The sequence below is a fragment of the Terrapene carolina genome, unplaced genomic scaffold, assembly GCF_002925995.2.
Source record: "Terrapene carolina triunguis isolate 2854851 unplaced genomic scaffold, T_m_triunguis-2.0 Scaffold231, whole genome shotgun sequence".
Lineage (NCBI taxonomy): Eukaryota > Metazoa > Chordata > Testudines > Emydidae > Terrapene > Terrapene triunguis.
This window is the reverse complement of record NW_020664582.1, coordinates 2,236,095-2,255,991: the sequence shown is the minus strand read 5'-3', so window position 1 is coordinate 2,255,991 and position 19,897 is coordinate 2,236,095. Positions and strand designations below refer to the sequence as shown.

The 19,897-nt window shown below is 38.1% G+C and overlaps 1 protein-coding gene across 2 annotated transcripts in view; it reads left to right on the top strand.

The window, feature by feature from the left end:
* The window catches only part of CUX1 (cut like homeobox 1), a 373,050-nt gene that overhangs the window by 307,352 nt on the left and 45,801 nt on the right, over positions 1-19,897 (top strand). The window contains exon 24 of one of the 2 annotated variants that reach the window (XM_026656512.1): positions 4,403-5,194. The exons of the other annotated variant lie outside the window; for it this stretch is intronic. Coding sequence (XP_026512297.1) covers positions 4,403-5,120 — 718 coding nt within the window. The 3' untranslated portion in view covers positions 5,121-5,194. Of the gene's footprint in view, positions 1-4,402; positions 5,195-19,897 lie in introns of those variants that run through there. 2 annotated transcript variants of the gene reach the window in all.

The following is a 19,897-nucleotide window of genomic DNA, read 5'->3' as shown; positions in this document are numbered from 1 at the left end:
GATAAACACACTCAGTTTTTGTCTGAAAGGAATTGATCAGGAATCCTCATCATCTTAACACACTTTTGTCCCAGTAATTGGCACTGATCAATATAACAGTTATAATTTGAGAGGTAGAAGAAAACATACAAGCCTCAGTCCCTTGTTTTCTGAACCAGGAGTCCCTGATTCATAGGACAGTTTAAAAAACCTTAACAAACAATTCACATTTTAAAAGATTTCTCCCTCTGAGCTCCTCTCTGCCACTTCCGAGGCCACTGTGGACACAAAAAAGACTCCTTGTTAATGACAGAGCTAAGAAATAGAACATACAGTAGTAGGCAAAGGAAAATAACAAATATAGTCACCAGTAGGTGGTAACATTTCTACTCTGTCACATTGACTTGTACTTAAATGTAGTCAAATTTGATTTGTGTGCACTGCAAATACCGCATCTTAGTTTAAAGTTCTCCAAATACAGACATCTATTCCCTTTCTCACTTATAGCAATTATACACAAGTTGGAGTAATGCCTATGTAAATATGTTCCCTTCAGCCTGACAGCAAAATGTGCTGTTCTCACTTATACAGATGAATGAGAGTACACTGGTGACATGTGTTATCTTCCTCATTATCATGAGGTCTTCTGTTAGGCACATTGTGAGAAAGCATGACAAGTCATGATCGATCAGCACATTTAGCCACACCACGCTATACATTAATTCAGAATAGTCCTGCAGTTACAGACAAAGTAAAATATGTACAAGCGAGGCAGCAACATAGTCTAATGGTTGGAACACAGGGCATGGGATCAGGAGTTCGGGTTCTAGTCAGCACTACTGATTTGTTGTGTGACTGTGAGCAAGTCGTTTATGGCCTGATTGAAGTCAGTGGGATTTTTTGAGTGCTCAGCACCTCTGAAAATCAAGCCATGGTCTACTACTCTATGCCTCAGTTTCACCATCTGAAAAACAAGAATATTAACAAGGGTTTTGTGAACTTGAGGTAATGTCTGTGAAGTGTTTTTAGAGCCTCAGCAGAAAGGTGCTCTATGAATGTTAGGTATCTTTATTATTTTTATTATTTATTAATATATACAAGGTGGTACAAGAAATGAATTCATGGAACTGAAGAGGGTTCCCTTTCTAACTATAAGGAATCTTGAAAGATAAGAATGTGGTGTTTGTCGTATTTTAAAGGTATCAAGAGCCCATTTTCAAATTTAGCTTGCATTGTGGGTTTTATATCTCCCATACAACTGCTGTCTGACCCATTACAAGCCGTCGTGTACTGTTCCTCTTGAATTTGATACATTTTTCATAATGTCTTGCTGTCATGGATTCGGGGTCTCAGGAATCGTGTTACTGCAATGCTTATCCTTCGGGTATATGGCTTATGCCACACATTCCACAAACTGTTGTTGCATTAGAATATGCCCTCACATCCATCTTTGTGTAAAGAATGTGTGTTGGCGCGTGTATGTCACAGCAAGAGGCACTGTGGAAATACCTGAGAGAGAGAGAGAATTTTCACTTTGAAATATAAATATTCAGAAAAGATTCCATTGTATCCACAAACACATCTACACCTTTCTCTTTGATTCCAGAGCTCAAGACTCGGTACATACACTCAGATGTATATTATTCTTATGTATTTATTTGCATTACAGAAGCTCCCAGAGGCCCCTTTTGACATTGGGACCCCATTGTGTTAGACGCTGTAACAAATACATGTTAAGAGATGGTCCCTGCCTCAAATGACTTACATTCTAAATAGTGGGACAGACAAAGGGTGGAAGAAAGGAAGTAGTATTAACCCCATTTTACACATGGGAAATTGAGGCACAGAGATTAAGTGACTTGTTCAAGGTCACCTAGAGAGCCTGTGGTAGAGGTAAGAATTAAACCCTGTTCTCTAGAATCTCAGTCCAGTGCTATTAAATTATTAAACTCCATTCAACTTAATTTATAAAAGTTGCAGGAAACATCACTGTATTAAATGTCTATATATGATACTGGAAATTGTGCAAAAACATGTACGGTGAACTCCAACACAATCCCCAGGATAGCCTCATATTTTGAATAACACTGAAGAATGTCTTCAGGGTGTGGTTAATGTAGTGGTCTTCATCTTCCACTGATTAGGCACTTTCTGTCCAGAATTTCCTAGCTGCTGCCACCAGTTCCTGTTTATTGTACAGACTTTGTCTCCTAGTTAATGTAGTGCTTGATTGACTTCCAGACCTAGTGTGTTGGGGATCAGTTCCAGGGATTTGCACATCCATCAAACAAGCCCATACTAAATAGAACTGTGGCCAAATGCTCAATGAGCCTGCTGTGATTCACTTTCTTAAGGGGAACTGTGGTATTTTAAATGACATATTTCTTAGGTGGGCAGACACAAAGTTATCCGTTTCCTTCTCCTGACTCAGTGAGCACCCCAGGAGCAGTGTGCTTTGGATCACTGCCTGTAAAGGGAGATTTATAAGAAGTAAATAAAGCCTAGTAATAAACACAAAATGCATGGAAGTAATGTTAATAGCAAATTAATATTACTACCTACGGTCCCCGGTCTGGTGAATATTATTCTCCAAGGGGAATTTATAGACCCGTAATCCCTGAAAAAACCCATGTCAGCAATTACTGCCGAAGTACTCTACTGTCTCTGAAGCAAGTCAATAATGTCATTAGCTTCAAACACAAAGCAGACATTCCAGCAGTGTTCTGCTGCTAGTCTGTGTTCTTCCCAGTGTACATTAGTTCCTGCAAGAAGTTTAAGGTTCTATTGAAAACTTGCCGCAAACATGAAGAGGGTTTTTCATCTGTGGCTTGAAAGACAAGGCAGTGCTTCTTCATTAAAACCAGTGGTATTTTTGTTTTTGACAAAGTTTTCTCTAAATTGTTACTGTGTCTACACTATTCCTGTGCTGAAGTTCATTCTTTCTTGTTATCTAGGAACACGGGGCATATCTTGCAGTAGAATGCACTGAGGTCATAAACAATTATATTAATCACAGTCGAATTACGATTATATAATTGATTTAGTTATCAAGGCTAAGTAAAACCCCAGGCCACACATCATTTCATTTCCCTGTGAGATCCAGGACATTGAGCTTCCCATAAGGAGTTTCCCAAATAAAATGACATGTATATTGCTGGGTGATTTTTACACACTTCATATTGTAGGAAGCACAAAGTTGAACATTAGGTGACTTTTACCCATATCTGGAGTGCATTAATTCCCTAGGAGTGCACTGCCTGTCATGTGGCTATTCATGTTCTGAAATGAAATTTATAAATAAAAAATAAGGCAGAAGTCACACTGGGCTCATAGACTGAAAACCAATCAGAAAGCTGCACTGTCCTAAAATTAATTCAGAATTATATTCTTATTTTTGATCAGGGTTTCCTGTTTGTAGTAATACTTTTTTCTGGTTTTTGTTTAATTTTAGGCAAGTCGTGGCTAATTTTTAGGAGTAGAAATCAGAATGTTATTGGTGTTTATAAATTGTTTCCCCTCTAATTATATAAAAAAAAATCCCTTCTGAATTCCTGTGCCCTCAGAGCAGAGAGGAATCTTTAGGTTCTTCAGGCACCCTCTGAAACTTCATGCTCTCAGAAGTGAGATTCCAGTGAGAATGGGAGATCCTTAGGACCTCGTCTCTTGATCCCCTTTATAATCCATGTACGATCCTGCAAAAATGGTAAATGTCAGTATGTGTGTAACTTGGATTGAAGTTCTCCTAAAGCAACAAGTATTGTTTTAACTAAACTAGAAGGTCTATTTATGATTTAACACTCTGTCATTCTAGAACAATTCTGTTATCTGCACGAAAATTAAATTTACCCTGTTTGCAGAGAGTGTGAGGTAATTATTGAACTGAACAGTCAGAAGGAATCAGATTTACAACAATTATATATGCAGTGTTGTAGCCGTGTTGGTTCCAGGATATTAGCAAGACAAAGTGAGTGAGGTAATATCTTTTATTGGACCGACTTCTCTTTAAATCTCTTAAATTTTGGCATATTGAGTATTACCCAAAGTAAAAATGGGGTGCAAATCAAAACCCAGGCCCAGACATCCCCTTTCTCTTCCTGCTGGACATTGAGAGAGTTTCTATAGGGACATGGACTATGTAAGTTGGGCCTAATACAAAGTGCTGTTTAAAAGCAGGTATCTGACATATCACAGTAAAGTATTAAAGAAGAGCCTTGACTGCATTTCACATTCTTTCACGTTTCTTCAGCTCATCCTTTGAATATGTAAACACTTCTGAGGATTCAGATTTGGCACTTCTGTCCACAGGCCAAGGAAAAAGCTTGTTGTGAATGTGTTTTCATTTTCTTGGTCAGTTCCTTGAGTAAGCATACATTATTATGAATGGCCAGCACCAAACTTATCATTCTGTTATCATGTCTTCTAGATCTCGCATCCGTCGAGAGCTGTTCATTGAAGAAATCCAAGCAGGAAGCCAGAGCCAGGCTGGGTCAAGTGACTCTCCTTCAGCCAGAAGCAGCAGGGCAGTTCACAGCTCTGAGGGAGACAGTTGTGATGGTGTGGACACAGAAGGCCCACCTGAAGGAAAGCAAAGTGGTCTGGAGGCGGACGAGTACAGCAATGCAACCACAAAGTCTCAGGGAGGGCAAGCAGAGTCAGCTTTTGAAGCGGGGGAAGAGGTACCACAAGATGCCAGATCATCAGAGAAAACAGAGTCATTCCATTTGGGAATGGAGAGCTTGGAGGATACTGATGATGAGGGTAGGCTCAAAGCACCACGTCAGAGTTCTCCGCCAGGGTCTCAAAGTTCAGGAGAAACTCTGGAGACAATGCCAAACTCTGCTACAGAAGAGGATGCCTCTACCTCAGCTGCCTCCACCTCAGTCCTTACAGGGGAGAGCTCCTTCAAGTCAAAAGAAAGTTCAGAGAAAATGTTGAGTGTGCCAAGTACAAGTTCCACATTGGCTGCAGGCTCACAGAAAGCCAACTCTATTCAGAGTTTATTCAGCTTTTCCGAGGCAGCAAGCTCCAAGAACACGCGGGACAACACCTTGAGGAAAAAGAAAGCAGCAAACTTGAACAACATAATACACCGTTTAGAGAAGGCCGCTAGTCGAGAAGAGCCCGTCGAATGGGAGTTTTGAGATTAAACTCACCCAACTCTAGAGAGCTGGGAAAGTTAAACTGGACCTCTACTGGTTTTATTGTGTTGCGCACTTACCGCCCTGCAGGCCACAGGGCAAAAACGCCATAGGCCAAGGTGCATATAGAAAACAAAAGGAGCGTTAAGCCCAATTTATGTTTGTGTTTTCAAGGAAGAAAACTGAAATGTGTGGTCAAGCTTTTTTGTACCCTGAAGTGTTTTTATTAATGCCCTAAGTGATTTCCACAATTTCTGGAATAACTCATACAGCTTTGCCTTGTGCCCTCCTCTTTGGTGTGGGCTTTAAAAAAACAAAAACAAAAAAAAAATCAAACCCACATATTTAAAGGGGGCTTTTTATCTGCCATCTAATGGCTACAGAGCGATAATACACTATTATCTTCTTAAACCAGGAAAAAAGGGGAGATTTTTCAAAAAGGAAAAATAAAAAGTTTTTTGTAGCTGTTCAGTTGCCACTAAGAGATTGCACAGTCAACCGACTCTAAACACACTAGTTTGGATTCCTAAATATTTTCAAGAAAAGAAAAGAATCGTGTTGTTTGAAACTTTGAATTAAAAAAAAACACATTTACTCCACATATTTTTTAACAAAACAAAAAAAGTCACATCAGGAAAATATCTTAATTTGTGGTAGCTGACTTAGTGTTTTCTTGTAAGTGAAATAGAATATTGACACGTAGTGCACATTGTTTCATAGCTTTAACTGATTCTGGTCTTTTGCAGACCAGAATTTGTTTAATACACTCCATTTTAGGCCAAATCAGGACAAAAAAAATCTGAATCTAGGTATTTTATAATCTGCTTTTTAACCTCTAACCACAGAGCACGCTGATCAGACCTCATATCCAGGAGGTTTAGGAGACAACTTAGAATAGCATGTACTTGATCATTTCATTTGAATTGTAGTATATCTAGTACCTTTTTGTTTAAGAAAGAGAAATGAAAAAAGTTGGCCAGTAACATTTCAGCCTGCAGCTCTGGGGACATATTTTACAACCTGAAGCATTCAGCTAACCTGAAATCAGTTAAAGTTTCATTTACATGTGTAACTGATAACACACACCACTAAGGAGGAATTGGGGCCTGCCTCAGATGAAGAGATTACTGACTCTCTTCCCACCATAAGCACTGATTTAAATGTTTTAGTTTGTGGGAAGTTTATTTTTGTGTAGAAAAAGAATACATTGCAGGTATCAGATGGGCTTGTGACCAAGATGTAAATAGCCCAAACTCCAAACCAAAATATTCATGCTCTTGAATCCCAGTCCAGACTATTCCGCCCTTTGGAAATTTAGCCTCTTCAGATTATTTTATGCACAGCATAAAACTGATCAAAGTACAAATCAAATTCTGACTTGTCTCTAACTCCTCCTGTTGTCTATATGTATATGCGTGAGCATAGAGGTGTGTGGAAGGATGTGTGTGCGTGAGTGTGTGCGTGCAATTTTATACGTCTGTGTATTTTCTTACGTACTTGTGCACACATAGAGTGCATTACTGCCACCTTTTTTCAATAAGCTGTTTTATCAGTTATGGCTTCTACAAGTTTGCTAATTTAGACTCCTTTATTGCCATATCTTTAAAACTAACAATAGATGATTTCGGTATATATATATATATTTTTTTTTGCTTATTTATAGGTGCTGTATTTTATTATCTGATTGTTAGGAAGGGATGAAAGGGGGCAAATATTCTTTAGAGGGATAGACTGCCGGCAGTATTGGGTATAATTTACAAGATGTAGTTGTCATACTGTATATTATTGATTGAAGACTTTTTGACCGTATTGTGTATCATTGAAACCTTTGTCTTAGGTCAGCATCTTTTGATGACACTTTAATGGTGCATTCATTACTTCTTAAGTTTAATTAATATTACTTTTTTGATTTTGGGGGGGGGTGGGGAGAGGAGTTCCAATTTTAAAAGTATGCTCCCAATATTACACCTCAGTGTGCTTGTATTAATTAACTAGTAGGACTTTGACTGTACGATGTGAACCCACATTTCTTGCATGATGTTTTAGAAATGATGTATTTCATTTACAGTTTCAATGTGCAACAGCAGCACTTAGTTCAGGTTTTCACAAATTAAGCGTCACTACACTATTAGCCTTTTCATGAATACGAAAAGAAGGCTCTAGGAGGCTGAAAGGCAGAGATTTATTTACCTGTTTTTACTGTTACAGTCGTTTCAAATTACCTGCTTGGGTAACCAGAGACTTAGCTTGTGGTGCACGACTCAAATTTGATAAACTGAGACAGCAACTAGCCCTTTCTGTGGTGAGCTGAAGAGAAAATTTGGAACATGTGATCGCACCATCTAGAATCACTGTGACTTCTACTTATAACATAACGTTTGGCTGAGAAAACTTCCAGCAAACGACATGGTAAATCAAAACATTACCATTAGAAATCTTCTCTTCACCACAGTGTCTCCTTAAAAGCAAATGTTTTGATTTGGTTTATAAAACACATCTCCATTTATGAATGTGTGTCCCATTCAAATATATGTACCTGAACATGAGTAACAACAAAATATAAACATCTTCAGTTCAGCCAAGAGACAGAACTTTTAATTAGACAAATCCAGATATTGTCTTACATTCTAAATCAGTTTTCTTTGTTTACTTTAGAACAATATATTTGCCATGCGTTGCCACCCTCTATTTCTATCAAGTTGAGATCTGGGTGCTTGATGCAGTCAAGTGGTTAAATTTTGCTTGCTTGTAGGTGGTTTTTGTTTCCCCCCCCCCCCATTTATTATTTTGCTTAATTAAGGTCCCCAGACCTGTTGTTGAATAAGTATCTCTCTTTATTGCATTCAATAATGCTTACTGAGAGCTGTCACTGAAAGCAAAATTTTATTAACAGGATGAACCCAAATGCAGCAGTAAGGGTTAATCTCTCTTCTTGATAAGCAATACTTAAGTGCCTTCAAAAGTATCCATTTTGTTCTTTCGTTTGTAGTTTTCAGGTTCTGCTAATTACATTAGAGGAGCCAAACACTCAAAAGTGTCTGCTTATTTTTGTTAATGCTATGTCAATTTTCAAAAAGCATATTTGTAGCTCTCCTGTAGAGGATGTGTTTCCTTTATAACACTAACAGTTAATTGTAAACTCCATTATACCACTTAAAATGCATAGAATTTTGTTGAATGAAGACAGCATTCATAATTCATAAATCACCCCATTCTGCCAAGGGTTGTCGTCAGTATTTATTATAAAATTAGTCAGATAAAATGCTCTTGGTATTCCCTATATTTTGGCACTTTATTAATGCGTTAGTTCCTTTTGTCATTTCATGCATAATATCATAGGTAGAAAGTACGTAAAACTATTAGAATGCCATTGGGATAACTCCAGACTTCCAGTTAGGAATCACGTTACAATTCTTTGACAGATACCTTACCTTACTCTCCTGTCTGGAGATTTTTTCCTTACTAGTTTTCCAAATTGGCAAGACCTCCCTGGTTGAAAAAGGGTTAAATTGCATCTGTGGTGAATGATTTTTAGCTATATTTCTTCATGGTAATGAAGTCTGTTGTTTAAAATTAATGTTGTTAAAAATTAGTATTACACTCCTAGTCTTCATTACTTGATAAAGAGCTACTGGAGAAGTAATGTACAAAGAGTTGGACTCTTCAATGCTTTCCAGTCATTGATTAGTTGAGAGTAACAAAGGTAAAAGGTTGTATAAGGTGCCACATGTTCAACATGTGGGGCTGTTCTCTATGCACAGTTGTATTATAGAGTTAAGAAGACTGAAAATGGAGCACTTGCTGAAGGCATGCTGTTCAGTACTTTTCCAGATAGATAAAAGCGCATATAGGTCTCTAGCATTACAGGTTTTCTGCAGACTGTTTCCAATTTTATGTTCTTTCTAAGCATTTTTTAAAAACCCTTGTTTCTGTTTATAGTTCAGACTTTGTCTAAAGCAATGGAGGGATAGGCCTCAGGCTGTTTTAACAAATATTTTTATACTGAAGGTAAAATTCTGTCATTTTTATCTCTGGATGGGTAGTGCAAAAAGGAGAGGACAATATTGAGATTTAACTAAGTGTGATGGTCTCTTTTATTATTGTGTTAATGGAGAGCGGATGAAGCATGCCTGTTGATTATAATTGTTCCATTTTTATAAATATGATTTTCTTTATCCGTGGAATCACAAGATTTTCTTACTGATAACAAAAGAAAAAGGGTTTTGTTAAAGTAGCTATTGAATGCCATAGAACTTGATCATTTTAGTTTAGCTTGCACTCCTGCAAAATTTATAAATACTCTTTGTGGGTAGAGTCACTCCTTAAGGAGCCTTGCATTGGTGTGCTCTATCCATATCATCTGTCCACGAGCTGTTCAATAATAAACAGCTTTACTAGAATAAGAAATCTCTAAAAGTAAAAATCGCATGCCTTTCTCATTAGGTAAGAGGTTTTTGCATTCATTTTTAACATAATCTTCATGTGGGGACGCTACAGAGAAGGGGTTAATGAACACTACAGAATTCTATGCAATTTTCTCTAGTCATTATTTTAAATATTACCATTTTGCAATCTTTTAAAAGTGAAAACAGTGATCTAGAGGGAAAGTGTGTCATCTCAGTGTTAGCTCAAAGTGAAATTATAATGCTGATTAATTTAAATAAATTAGAGTTAGGGGAAAATCTGACAAAATAATGTGATAAATATGATAAAAAAGATTGCAGTCCCCACTAGCAATGCTGCAGTCCAGGGTCTGTCAGAGTTTCCATCTTAAAATCCCTAATTTCAAGGGTTTTAGAACTCGGCTGTAAAACGAACAAAATTGCTCTTGGCAGGAACTTGGTAGTTTAGAAATGGAAAAACATTTTGACCATATTTAAATTATAAAAATACCAAAAAAAGTAATTGGTTTCAGATGCATTTTTGCACTTAAATCCAAAACAGCTTCCTTATTTAAACTGAAATGTCATTAGTAATATGGACTAATGCCTTTAGCAGGGTTGCTAAGAAATCAACAGTGTTATGTAGCAAAGTGATTCATTGTAAATACAATAAATAAATATATTCATAAAGATTTTTGACATGCAGATGGAGGGTCCATTTGTTTCTTCGCTTTCCTTTTAAGCAAGTGAGTTCTTTAAATCATCTCTCTTGCTTATATTACAGCCCATTTATACTGGGTCTTAAAATCACTCCCTATACTTGAGTTCCATAGGTTCTAATTGTGAGGATTTCATGGAGATCGTAAGAAAGATATGGAGAGAGGAAGAAAATGTGTCACTTGGTCTAAGGCCTGATCTTATGTCCATTGAAATCAATGGAAAGTCTTTCCTTTGACTTCAGTGAGTATTTGTTCAGCCCCTAACAAGATAGGCTGCTTATATCTGATCTTCCACAGTTTAACTTATACAGACATAATAAGTGTAAAACACAGCATTCAGTTTAATTTACTATTATGCTAGGCCTTCCAGTCTCCATGGCACTTTCTGTGGTCCCTCTAGCCAAGCACTAACATGTCTTCCTCCATGTCGTACATACAATCAAACAGTTTTAAATTAAAGAGCCTGTAAAAATTCTGTATAATACAAGATTTTCAAAAAGTACCAAACAACTTAAAATATAATTCCAAATTACTTTAAATAATGAAAATAAACATTAGCGTGGGAGAGCTGGGTTCCATTCTTGGCTCCATCATTGGGGTGACCTTGGCCAAGTCACTTCCTCTCTGTGCCTCAGTTTCCCCATCAGTAAAATGGGGATAGTGATACTGACCTCTTTTTTGTAAAGTGCTTTGAGATCTATGGATGAAAAGCACTATATGAGAGTTTGGTATGTATTATTAATCAAAAATCATTTTATTTTCCTCCCCTATTCATTTTTATGGCTTTAATAAAGTAGATATGTAACAATAGACTTTAAGAAAAATAAGTCCATTGTTACCATGTGTATCCAGATACTTACTATTATGGCCTTTATCACCCCAGTATCTGAGCTGCTAAATTTTGTGTGTAATGCAATATGCCATATCCTATTAATGTACAATGATTAAAAGACCCTCCTTTGGGGAGAGTCAGCTATAGGCCCCTACAGTCCTTAAAAACCCAGTTAAACCCTGAAAATATATCTTAAGTGGTGCTTTGGTTTTGTGATGGCCCTCAGACAGGGATGAATTTCACCCTGATAGAGCTGTTCTTTGGCATATGTGAAATGAATTATTTGGTCTCAGGTCAGTTCCTCGTGGAGAAGTGTTCATGTCACAAAAATTAACCACACAACTTTTTACTAATTGGTACCCTTATTAGCATCCTTTGTAAAGGCCAGGAATTGATTGGCTGTGGAGACTAAACACCCTTCTCGCCCCTTCTATGTCAGGCCCAAGGCACGCTGACAGAGAGGGGGAAGCGTGCACTGCTGTACCTGTTGTGTGGATAAAAAATGGACTTGAGTCACCAGGGTTGTCAATTCATCACCATTCATGAGCTTGTTCAGGCACAAAAATGTGTAGAAGGAAGAATGTCCACTTAAAAATTATACTGGGATTATTTAATCTTTTATTTTTTGACAGATGTATGCCAAAGGACAAGTTTTGCCATCACACAAGCACGCAACTCCCGTTGACTTCAGTGGAAATCATGCGTGTCCAAGAGCACAATCTAGAGCTCTTTCTAGATTCTTTCTATTACTAAATCTGGTGACTTTGCTGTATCACTTCAGTTTCTCTATTAAACTGAAACAATCAAATGAGCCCTGACCAGATAAAAGTTAAATGACAAACAGTCATATTAGGAAACTACCATAAATACTAACTGCCGCCCCACTTCCCCCAATCCATCCATTAGAGGCATATCTATGGCTGTTCATTTTATTTTTGGAGATATTCATATGACCAAGTAAAGTACTCACCCAAAGATCCATGGAAAGTGGAGAAGAATCCCAGGAATTTCCTGAAGTAGTGGTGACAGGAGTTCTTTGCATAGTTACTGTGTAATTTTGTGGTAATGTTTGTAACAGCACAACCTTTCTATTGGTAATAATAATAATATGTTAATTGTGTTATCACCTTCTAGCTGTGCGGGTCAATAATATGCATTTTTTAAAGTTTTTAAACACGTATACTTACACTATTCCTGTTTGGAAAAGTTCCTAAATATGTAGCATATTTACAATATAGGCCTTAGTGGCTCAGTAAGGAATTGCTACAGTCTATCAGGTAAATTATATGCGTTGGGGCATGGGTGGATGGCAGGTTTAAAAATGTTATTTACATGCTAATATGTATATTAATGCATAGAGTGCCATTTTCCCACTTGCTAGGCAAAATCCACATTGCAAGAAAGTGACTGCAGGCTTCTGAGGGATCAGATTGTTTGAACATGCAGGTTTAATTAACATGAAGAGAAAAATTCACATTTAGAATACATAAAAATAATTTCAAGGGTCTGGCTGAAATGTACAAAAGCTAGATAATTTAGAACTAAGGATGAAATCACATCCTAAACTCACCCTGTAACTGTATAAATAGGTTTTGCTCTGATATGGCTATCAGGAACCTCAAGCACTAAGCACTCTTACAAGTACGATATGAGCTGCTAAGTCTACATACAGTATGGTCAGTTAAAGGGAGCAGCATTCCATCCTTTAAAAAAATATTTTTATTTTGCAAACTCTGTATATTGGTAGGTTTTAAAAAAGGAAGAATTTTTCAGTAAATTAAACCAAGTGACAAATCAAAACCAGCAATTCATCTCTGGTGCCCCTGCATGCTGAAAATTCTACTTCTGAGGTGTATATAACTGAAATTGCATATTGTGAGTTCCTCTCAGAGGACTTTACTTTGGAGGACTAAGCATTTAACTGGCTTTATAAATCCAATCCTACATATGTGGAACAAAAAAAAATATATCTAGGTGTGTTATAAGATTGGTACTCAGTCAAGGTTCACTTTGCATTTCTCTGGCTTTTGTTAGTTTCCATTAGACCCTTACTACTATTTTAATGTATTACTTGTGTGTAAATTAATTAGCTTTAAAAAAAGTGTTTCCAAAGCACCTAGTTACCTCTGAATGCTAGTATAGTATATACAGTAAGTGTTCTAGATAAACTAGCTTAAAGGAGGGCAGGTGAAGAATAAGCAACACACCTATATTGTGCTGTTGGGTGGGTTTTGTCTCTCCCCACTTTCCCCTCCATAAGAGGCTTCCATTCCTTTTTCATCCTCCTCAGGAATGAAAAAGTTCACGGATTTCCTGTTTGTTTGTTCTTTGCGGGGCGGGCGGGCAGAGGGCGGGAGGGGAGGTTTTTTGATTATTTTGAAATGTTTTTAGTTTAAGCAATATTATTACACAATTTCCTAGAAGTGTTTAGCCTATACTTCTTTCATAAAATGTACTATTTATCAAACTTTCTGTAATCAGAAAGATAAGGTGCCTTATCTTCTCATCTCTTCATTGAGAATAATCTAAAGCACAGTGATCTAGATTTCAGCATACACAAGAGCCTACTTTTTATTTCAGAAAAAAAGACCAATCAAGGTGTATTTCAATAGCCCAAGGTTACTAATCCCTTTGATAAAGAGCACTTAATACTACTGTGCATTTAAAACTTTGTGCAATAGAAGTTCTAGTTTTATATTTAGGAGCTAACACACTGTACACCCAGTGTAGGCAAATGTAAGCTTTAGTCTAGGAGGATTCAGGTGACTGAAGAGTATATTCACACTGGTTATATTTGCATGATGACATTTTGGAATAAATAGTCCACCATTGTGCAACAATCTCTATTACACTCATAGCAACAATCTCTGAAAAAACATACTAATGGGTCTCTCAGTGAGCATTTAAAAAACTTGATTGGTCAAGCACCCATGTGATCTCCAGCTATGGCTAACTTTCACCATGTTCTTACATAACTTTAAAATAAGCACTTATGTGTTCATTTCAACTTCCTGAGCCATGTCATCTTCAACTGGTGATACACCGTAAGGTCATTCCAGTCTAACTGGGACTTGTGAAGAATAGGGGTTTTTTTCCCTCTACATCACACTCCTACCTCCTCAGTCCATACTAGCACTTGTTTATTTCTAAAACTCACTCTTTACACAGCCACACATGTCTAACTATATAAAAAAAATGTATCATTAGCACAAAACAAAATTCTGGTCTTTCCTATTTATAGTGAGATTACTTTAAAATGCCTTTCAGAGATTTTTACATAAACACAACAGAAGTATACATATCACTTCTTATTGCTTAAACGGACATAGATGGTCCAGCATACCAAACTCATTCTATTCTGTTCTGTTTAGAAGAATTGGCCTGCTCTGGGAATTGGATGGGTTGGCATGTACTTGACTGATTAATACCCATATCAGTATGTTGTGTTTTCTGGAGCAATCCACTTAAAAAGGACTGTGTAAATGTCTACTAAATATTTGTATTTAAATATTAAAAACCATTTAGTATTGAGACTAAAAAAACTCAGTAGTGAGGGAAGAGACTCCGATATAAAGAGAGACAAAAAATACCCTAAGCCTCCTAGAGCCTCTGTTAAGATTTCATGAAGATGCAATATCCCTTTGTCAAGGTACATTGCAATCTGCTCAAGAGTATTACTTTAAAACAAGAGAGACTGGTTTCCTAGGATGTTCATCTTTGTTGGCATATGTTTTAATTTCTGAATTCATAACTATTTTTTCTTACATATAAAGTTGGTCAAAACAATCTTGTGCAGCAACAACTTTTCCTGGTATGAAATATGAAAATACTAGTTGTAAATTTATATCTGTGCTGGAGGAGTTGTTTGGTTTCCTTGCAATGTAGAAACACATTAAGACAAGCATTCTGTGGGTAGGTAACAGTTTGAGAGAGAGCTGCTTAAACAACAATGGAAATGTTGCTTTAGAAATAGCCCTGTTTGTATGAGGGAGGGATGTGTCTGCTTGGGGGACAATGTCAAGGGCCATCAGTAAGCACTGAACCAGCACCGGCTCAGCAAAAAAGAGCCTTACAGAAGGCAAAGATGTAAGGAGCTGCGATTGTTGCATGGCGCATCACCTCCTCTGTGGATTGGAAGCAAACTTGCACTTTGCCTTTTTTCTGAGGACATCCCACTAAGAACATCAGATTAATTTTTCAGAAATAACATTTTTCCCAATGCCGTGACTTTCTCCTTCTGGTGTAGTTAGAGAGGGGGAAAGGCCCTACATTAAACTATTAGGTAATTTCTGCAAAAGGTTTTCATTTCTATCAGAATAGTCTATGCATTTCTGTGTTGAAAGCTGTTTTCTGCTGTTCCTTTTAAGAAAACAGGCACTGTCTGTCCCACTCTCTGTAAATGCTCCAAGAATGTCAAGTGTGTGAATTTGGACGTTAAATCCAAAGTAAATTAAGACTAACTTGTTTGGGAGTGGGGGTGCTTTTGTTTTTTATAATTGTTTCCCTCATGTCCCTTTTCATTTTTATTAAGAAATTAACTCTTTGCATTTGTGCAATAACTACTTGCCATGATAATGGGCAGACTTTTGAAATGAATGCCCTGACTACTAACACAGCACAAGATGAACTCAGACAGATAAAGTGGTGTACTTTTTCCTGAGAACTTTTTTGTTTTTAAATAATAAGCTCAGTTTTACCCCCGTGTATTGTGGTGTCTTACCTTTTTAGCAGTATTTTATATTTTTTCTGTAACGCACTAAGTCTTAGACATTTTAGAGCTTGTTTGTTATGTTCACAATCACAGATTTTAAAAGAAATCCTCACAAAGAACCAATTGACCAAAAAAAGTGTCATTTTTTTTTTTTGTACAAGTAGCTTTGAGAAGCCCACGTTGTGTTGCTGTGACTCATCTTTTGTAACATTTTATTTCTTGGTATTTGTTTAAACATAAAAGTAAAGGTTTATATGGCTGGCAGTAGCGGGGAAGTGCTCCCTCCGTCAGCGGAATGGCATTGTTTCTTCTGTCTTTGTTTGGTTAGCCATATAATGTTTGTTCTCAGCACTGTACAACGGTCCCTATATGATATGGAGAAGCAATATCACTGTATGAAACTCACATGATGTATTATTATTATTATTCACTAGCACCCTAGGTGTGATAATTGAAGTAAATATCTTTTATACAAACACAATAATGTGTGGGTTGTCTTTATTAAGGTGAGAGTCCAGACCTGACGGTCAAAGCAGCAAACATTTACATTGGTGGTTTTGATCATTTTGCTAATTGGTAGAGGTTTGTTTGTTTTTTGTTGGTAATTGACTTTTCTAGCTTTGTATCTTGATTTCGCTGAAGAATCCGTTTTCAGTATCTTAAGTACTTTAAGTGGCTAACTTTAGAATCTAGTCTCTCTCCCATTAAATTCAGTGTAAAGATTCCCATTTCAGTGGGAGTAGGATTGGATACTTAGGCAGCAAAGAATGGTTACATTCTGAACTTGAGGCGAGAGATGAGGACCAAAATAGCATGTTAGATTTTTTTTTTTTTTTTTTTTTTTTTTTGTAAAATCATCATTGATTGTTGAGGTTACCAGTGACTTGTGATCAGAAGTGCTTACCATTCAAAAATGTAGATGTTGCAGAACTTTGGCCAATATTTGGCTTGTATTTTGACCGCATTTTTTAACGGATATTCATAAAGAAAATTGTTTGCTCTTGTGGTGCCTTAAAATGTTAGCAGGCTGTTTTTTCCTGTAAATATATTGAGGGCTTCCTACAAGTTTAGAATTGAAATTTTGGTATTAAAGTACAGTTATTTAGATTCAACAATGAAATTCTTTTTGAAAAAACAGTAGAAATCTGTAGCTTGAAATGTCTTCAGATTCAGTTGTAATGCATGTTCGTTTCATACCCTTTTACCAGTCCTGTTGTGACCTATTCTTTAAATTGTGACTTTGTGGTCACTGAAATTATTGCAGGACTGGGACCTAACCATATAATGTCGTCTCCTCAGTATCCGGGTATAGGCCTGTCTCTTTAACATTTTTCCTGTCCTGCAGTAAGAGAGTATATATCTCTTTTTCCAGGAACTCTTGATTATTCGATGGAGTTCACACTGCAGGACAGGAGGAATTTTAAAAAACTAAGACTGTAGATTTTGCACGGTACTGTCCCACATTGTTTAGCAATATTTGGTGGCATGAAGTTGTATAGATATTAACCAGCTTTTTCCATTCCTTCAAGCTGTTCCAGAAATTCATCCTATTGGTTTATAGTACACTAAATTACATTAGCAAAATAACTATTTATGTTCAAAAGGAAAAGCTTGTTCATTCTGTATCTTTGCCATCTCTAGCTTTGCTTACATTTAGTATCTCAGGAGAGATCATTTATCTAAATACAGTATTAACAATGTTCAGTACATTTTATTTAACTTTCATTCTTCTGTAACTGCATTTCTTTACCTATGACATGTCTGTGACAGTTCACTCAGTAAGATGTAAAAATTATAGTTTTAAAATAGAAATTTGAATAATATGTAATGACTGATCAAACTGTTGATTTCTAGGAGTATAATAGGGTTGTCTTGTGTAATGTTACCTCAATCATTTTAATGTTAAAGTACCTACGCTTTAAAAGCAATCTCAGTCTGATAGTTAATCTTCTGTATATATTTATAACTGTGCATGCTTTCAGGCATACTAGGTTATGTTACCACCAAATATACTGGAAATGTACATGTAATTATGCAAGAGAAGTGTACCATTTTCAAAAACAGACAATTGCATCTGAACCTACACTGAGGAATAGGGGTTTCCTTTTCAGTGTAGCATGGAAGCATTTGCCTGCTGTAAAATCAAATTATGCTCCTTGGCCCAAGTCCTCCTGAACTCTTTGCAGATGAAGAAAAACACCTAAATCAGTGGGGTTCGGCATGAGTTAGGAGCAAGTCTCAGAGAGCTGAGAGGTCTGCAACCTGCTATTTCATGGAGTTACAAGAAAGAAATATGCATTCTATGTGCATCCCAGATCTTAATCTGAAGTGTTATGGGAAAGCCGAGACACCTGTCTCCAAAAAGAGAGGTGTGTAGTATAAATGGCAACAGGCCCTTAGTGATTGTTACTACAGCATTCCTATATGCCATTATTGTTTTCATTTTAAATGACTTCTTCTAGGGTCAGATGCTTTGATGATGCCCTGAGATTTTACAATGGAAATTCAAATAGAGTCAAGCAGACAAGCCTTTACTGTTATCAGGAGAAAGTTTGTTTCTAGTATCTAACATTTTCTTTATTCTCTATTATTTCTTTTTGTTGTAATAAAGGCGATGAACAAACTGTTCACATTATAACATTATTTTACTGTATTAAATAGTTATTTCTTTATTGCTACAAGCTGGAAGAATTGATGCTACATAGAAATTATGATGGTTTTCTTGAACTCATTAGTTACCCATGTATGATCCTTTAAATATCCTCCTTCATGGGGGAATTTCTTGCCTTACAGAGTGAATTCCATTGAAAAACACTAAGTTCCTGGTTTTGGGGGGAAAACCCCTAAACCACCCATCCTTTTTAGGGCTCCAAATTCCATAGTTACAGCAGTTGTCATTTAAAAAAAAAAGTCGGGATTCTTCAAGTGATTGCTCATGTGTATTCCACAATAGGTGTGCATGCTCGCCACATGCACCGGTGCCAGAAGATTTTCCCCTAGCAGTACCCGTAGGGGAGCACCCTAGCGACCCCTGGAGTGGCACCTCCATGGTGCAGTATAAGGGGAGCTGCGCGCTCCCCCCACCCTCAGTTCCTTCTTGCCACCAGTGAACGTGCTTCGGAACTGCTCTGCTCCAGCTTTGCTGTAGCTTGTCCCCAAAACTGCTTGTTCGTTCAGTGTATGGTACCTGTAGTTAGTTAGTTGTTTAGTTAATTTAGTTTAGCTAGAGCGCCCAGGCCGGGTCATGCCCTGTGCCCTGGGTTTTAAGTCATGAGACACTTGTAGGGATCTACGCCAATGAGTGATCCGCACGCGGACTGTTTATGCTGTTTGGGGGAACCCATCTCAGCGATCGCTGAAAGATTTGCAATTCGTTTAAGCCTCAGACCATTAGAGAAAGGGACATTAGGCTCCGGGCTATTCTGATGGAGTTGGCACTGACCCCGGCTCCGGCGCGCTGCTCTGAGTTGGCACCACGGTGTCGATGCACGGCAACCCTTCGGCACCATCAACTAGTTGGCACCGCTCCCCGTCCACGAGGCATGCCAAGAAGGCTAGGAAGAGGCCATCTTCGCCACGGCACCGGAACAGAGGCTAGACCCATGTTGGGTAGTCCTCGATCCCCACCGGCCTCTAGGCCTCCGACTCAAGTCGAGCGGAGTAGCCCGGCCCATTCGGAGCAGGCCTCCCCGGATGTCTGGATGCCCTCCACACCGGAGGCCCTGCAGGCAGCCCGGGATGTTATGTCCACGCCAGTACCAGGAGCACCGCCAATGTCGGCCCCGCGCTCCAGAGGCAAGCCGCTGCTGGGATCTCCACAGTCACCCCCGGCTCAGTACCAGTCTCGGTTGAAGGAACGTTCCCAACACTGTTCGCCGCCCAGTGACCATTCAGGGCAAAGTCCACATGGATCGCCCTCAACGCCCACCAGGCTGTCTAGTTGGGTTCCGTCTGACCGAGACTCTCGGCACCGCTCCGCCTCGAGGAGCAAACACCGACGGGACCGGGGCAGATGACGCCAAAGGTCTTCGTCTCGGAGGGGCTATCGCAGCTGGTCACGGCACGAATGTCTATGTCGTTCCCGTTCGTCGTCCCACTCCAGGACCCCACCACAGCACTGCAGCCCCGGGTGTTGA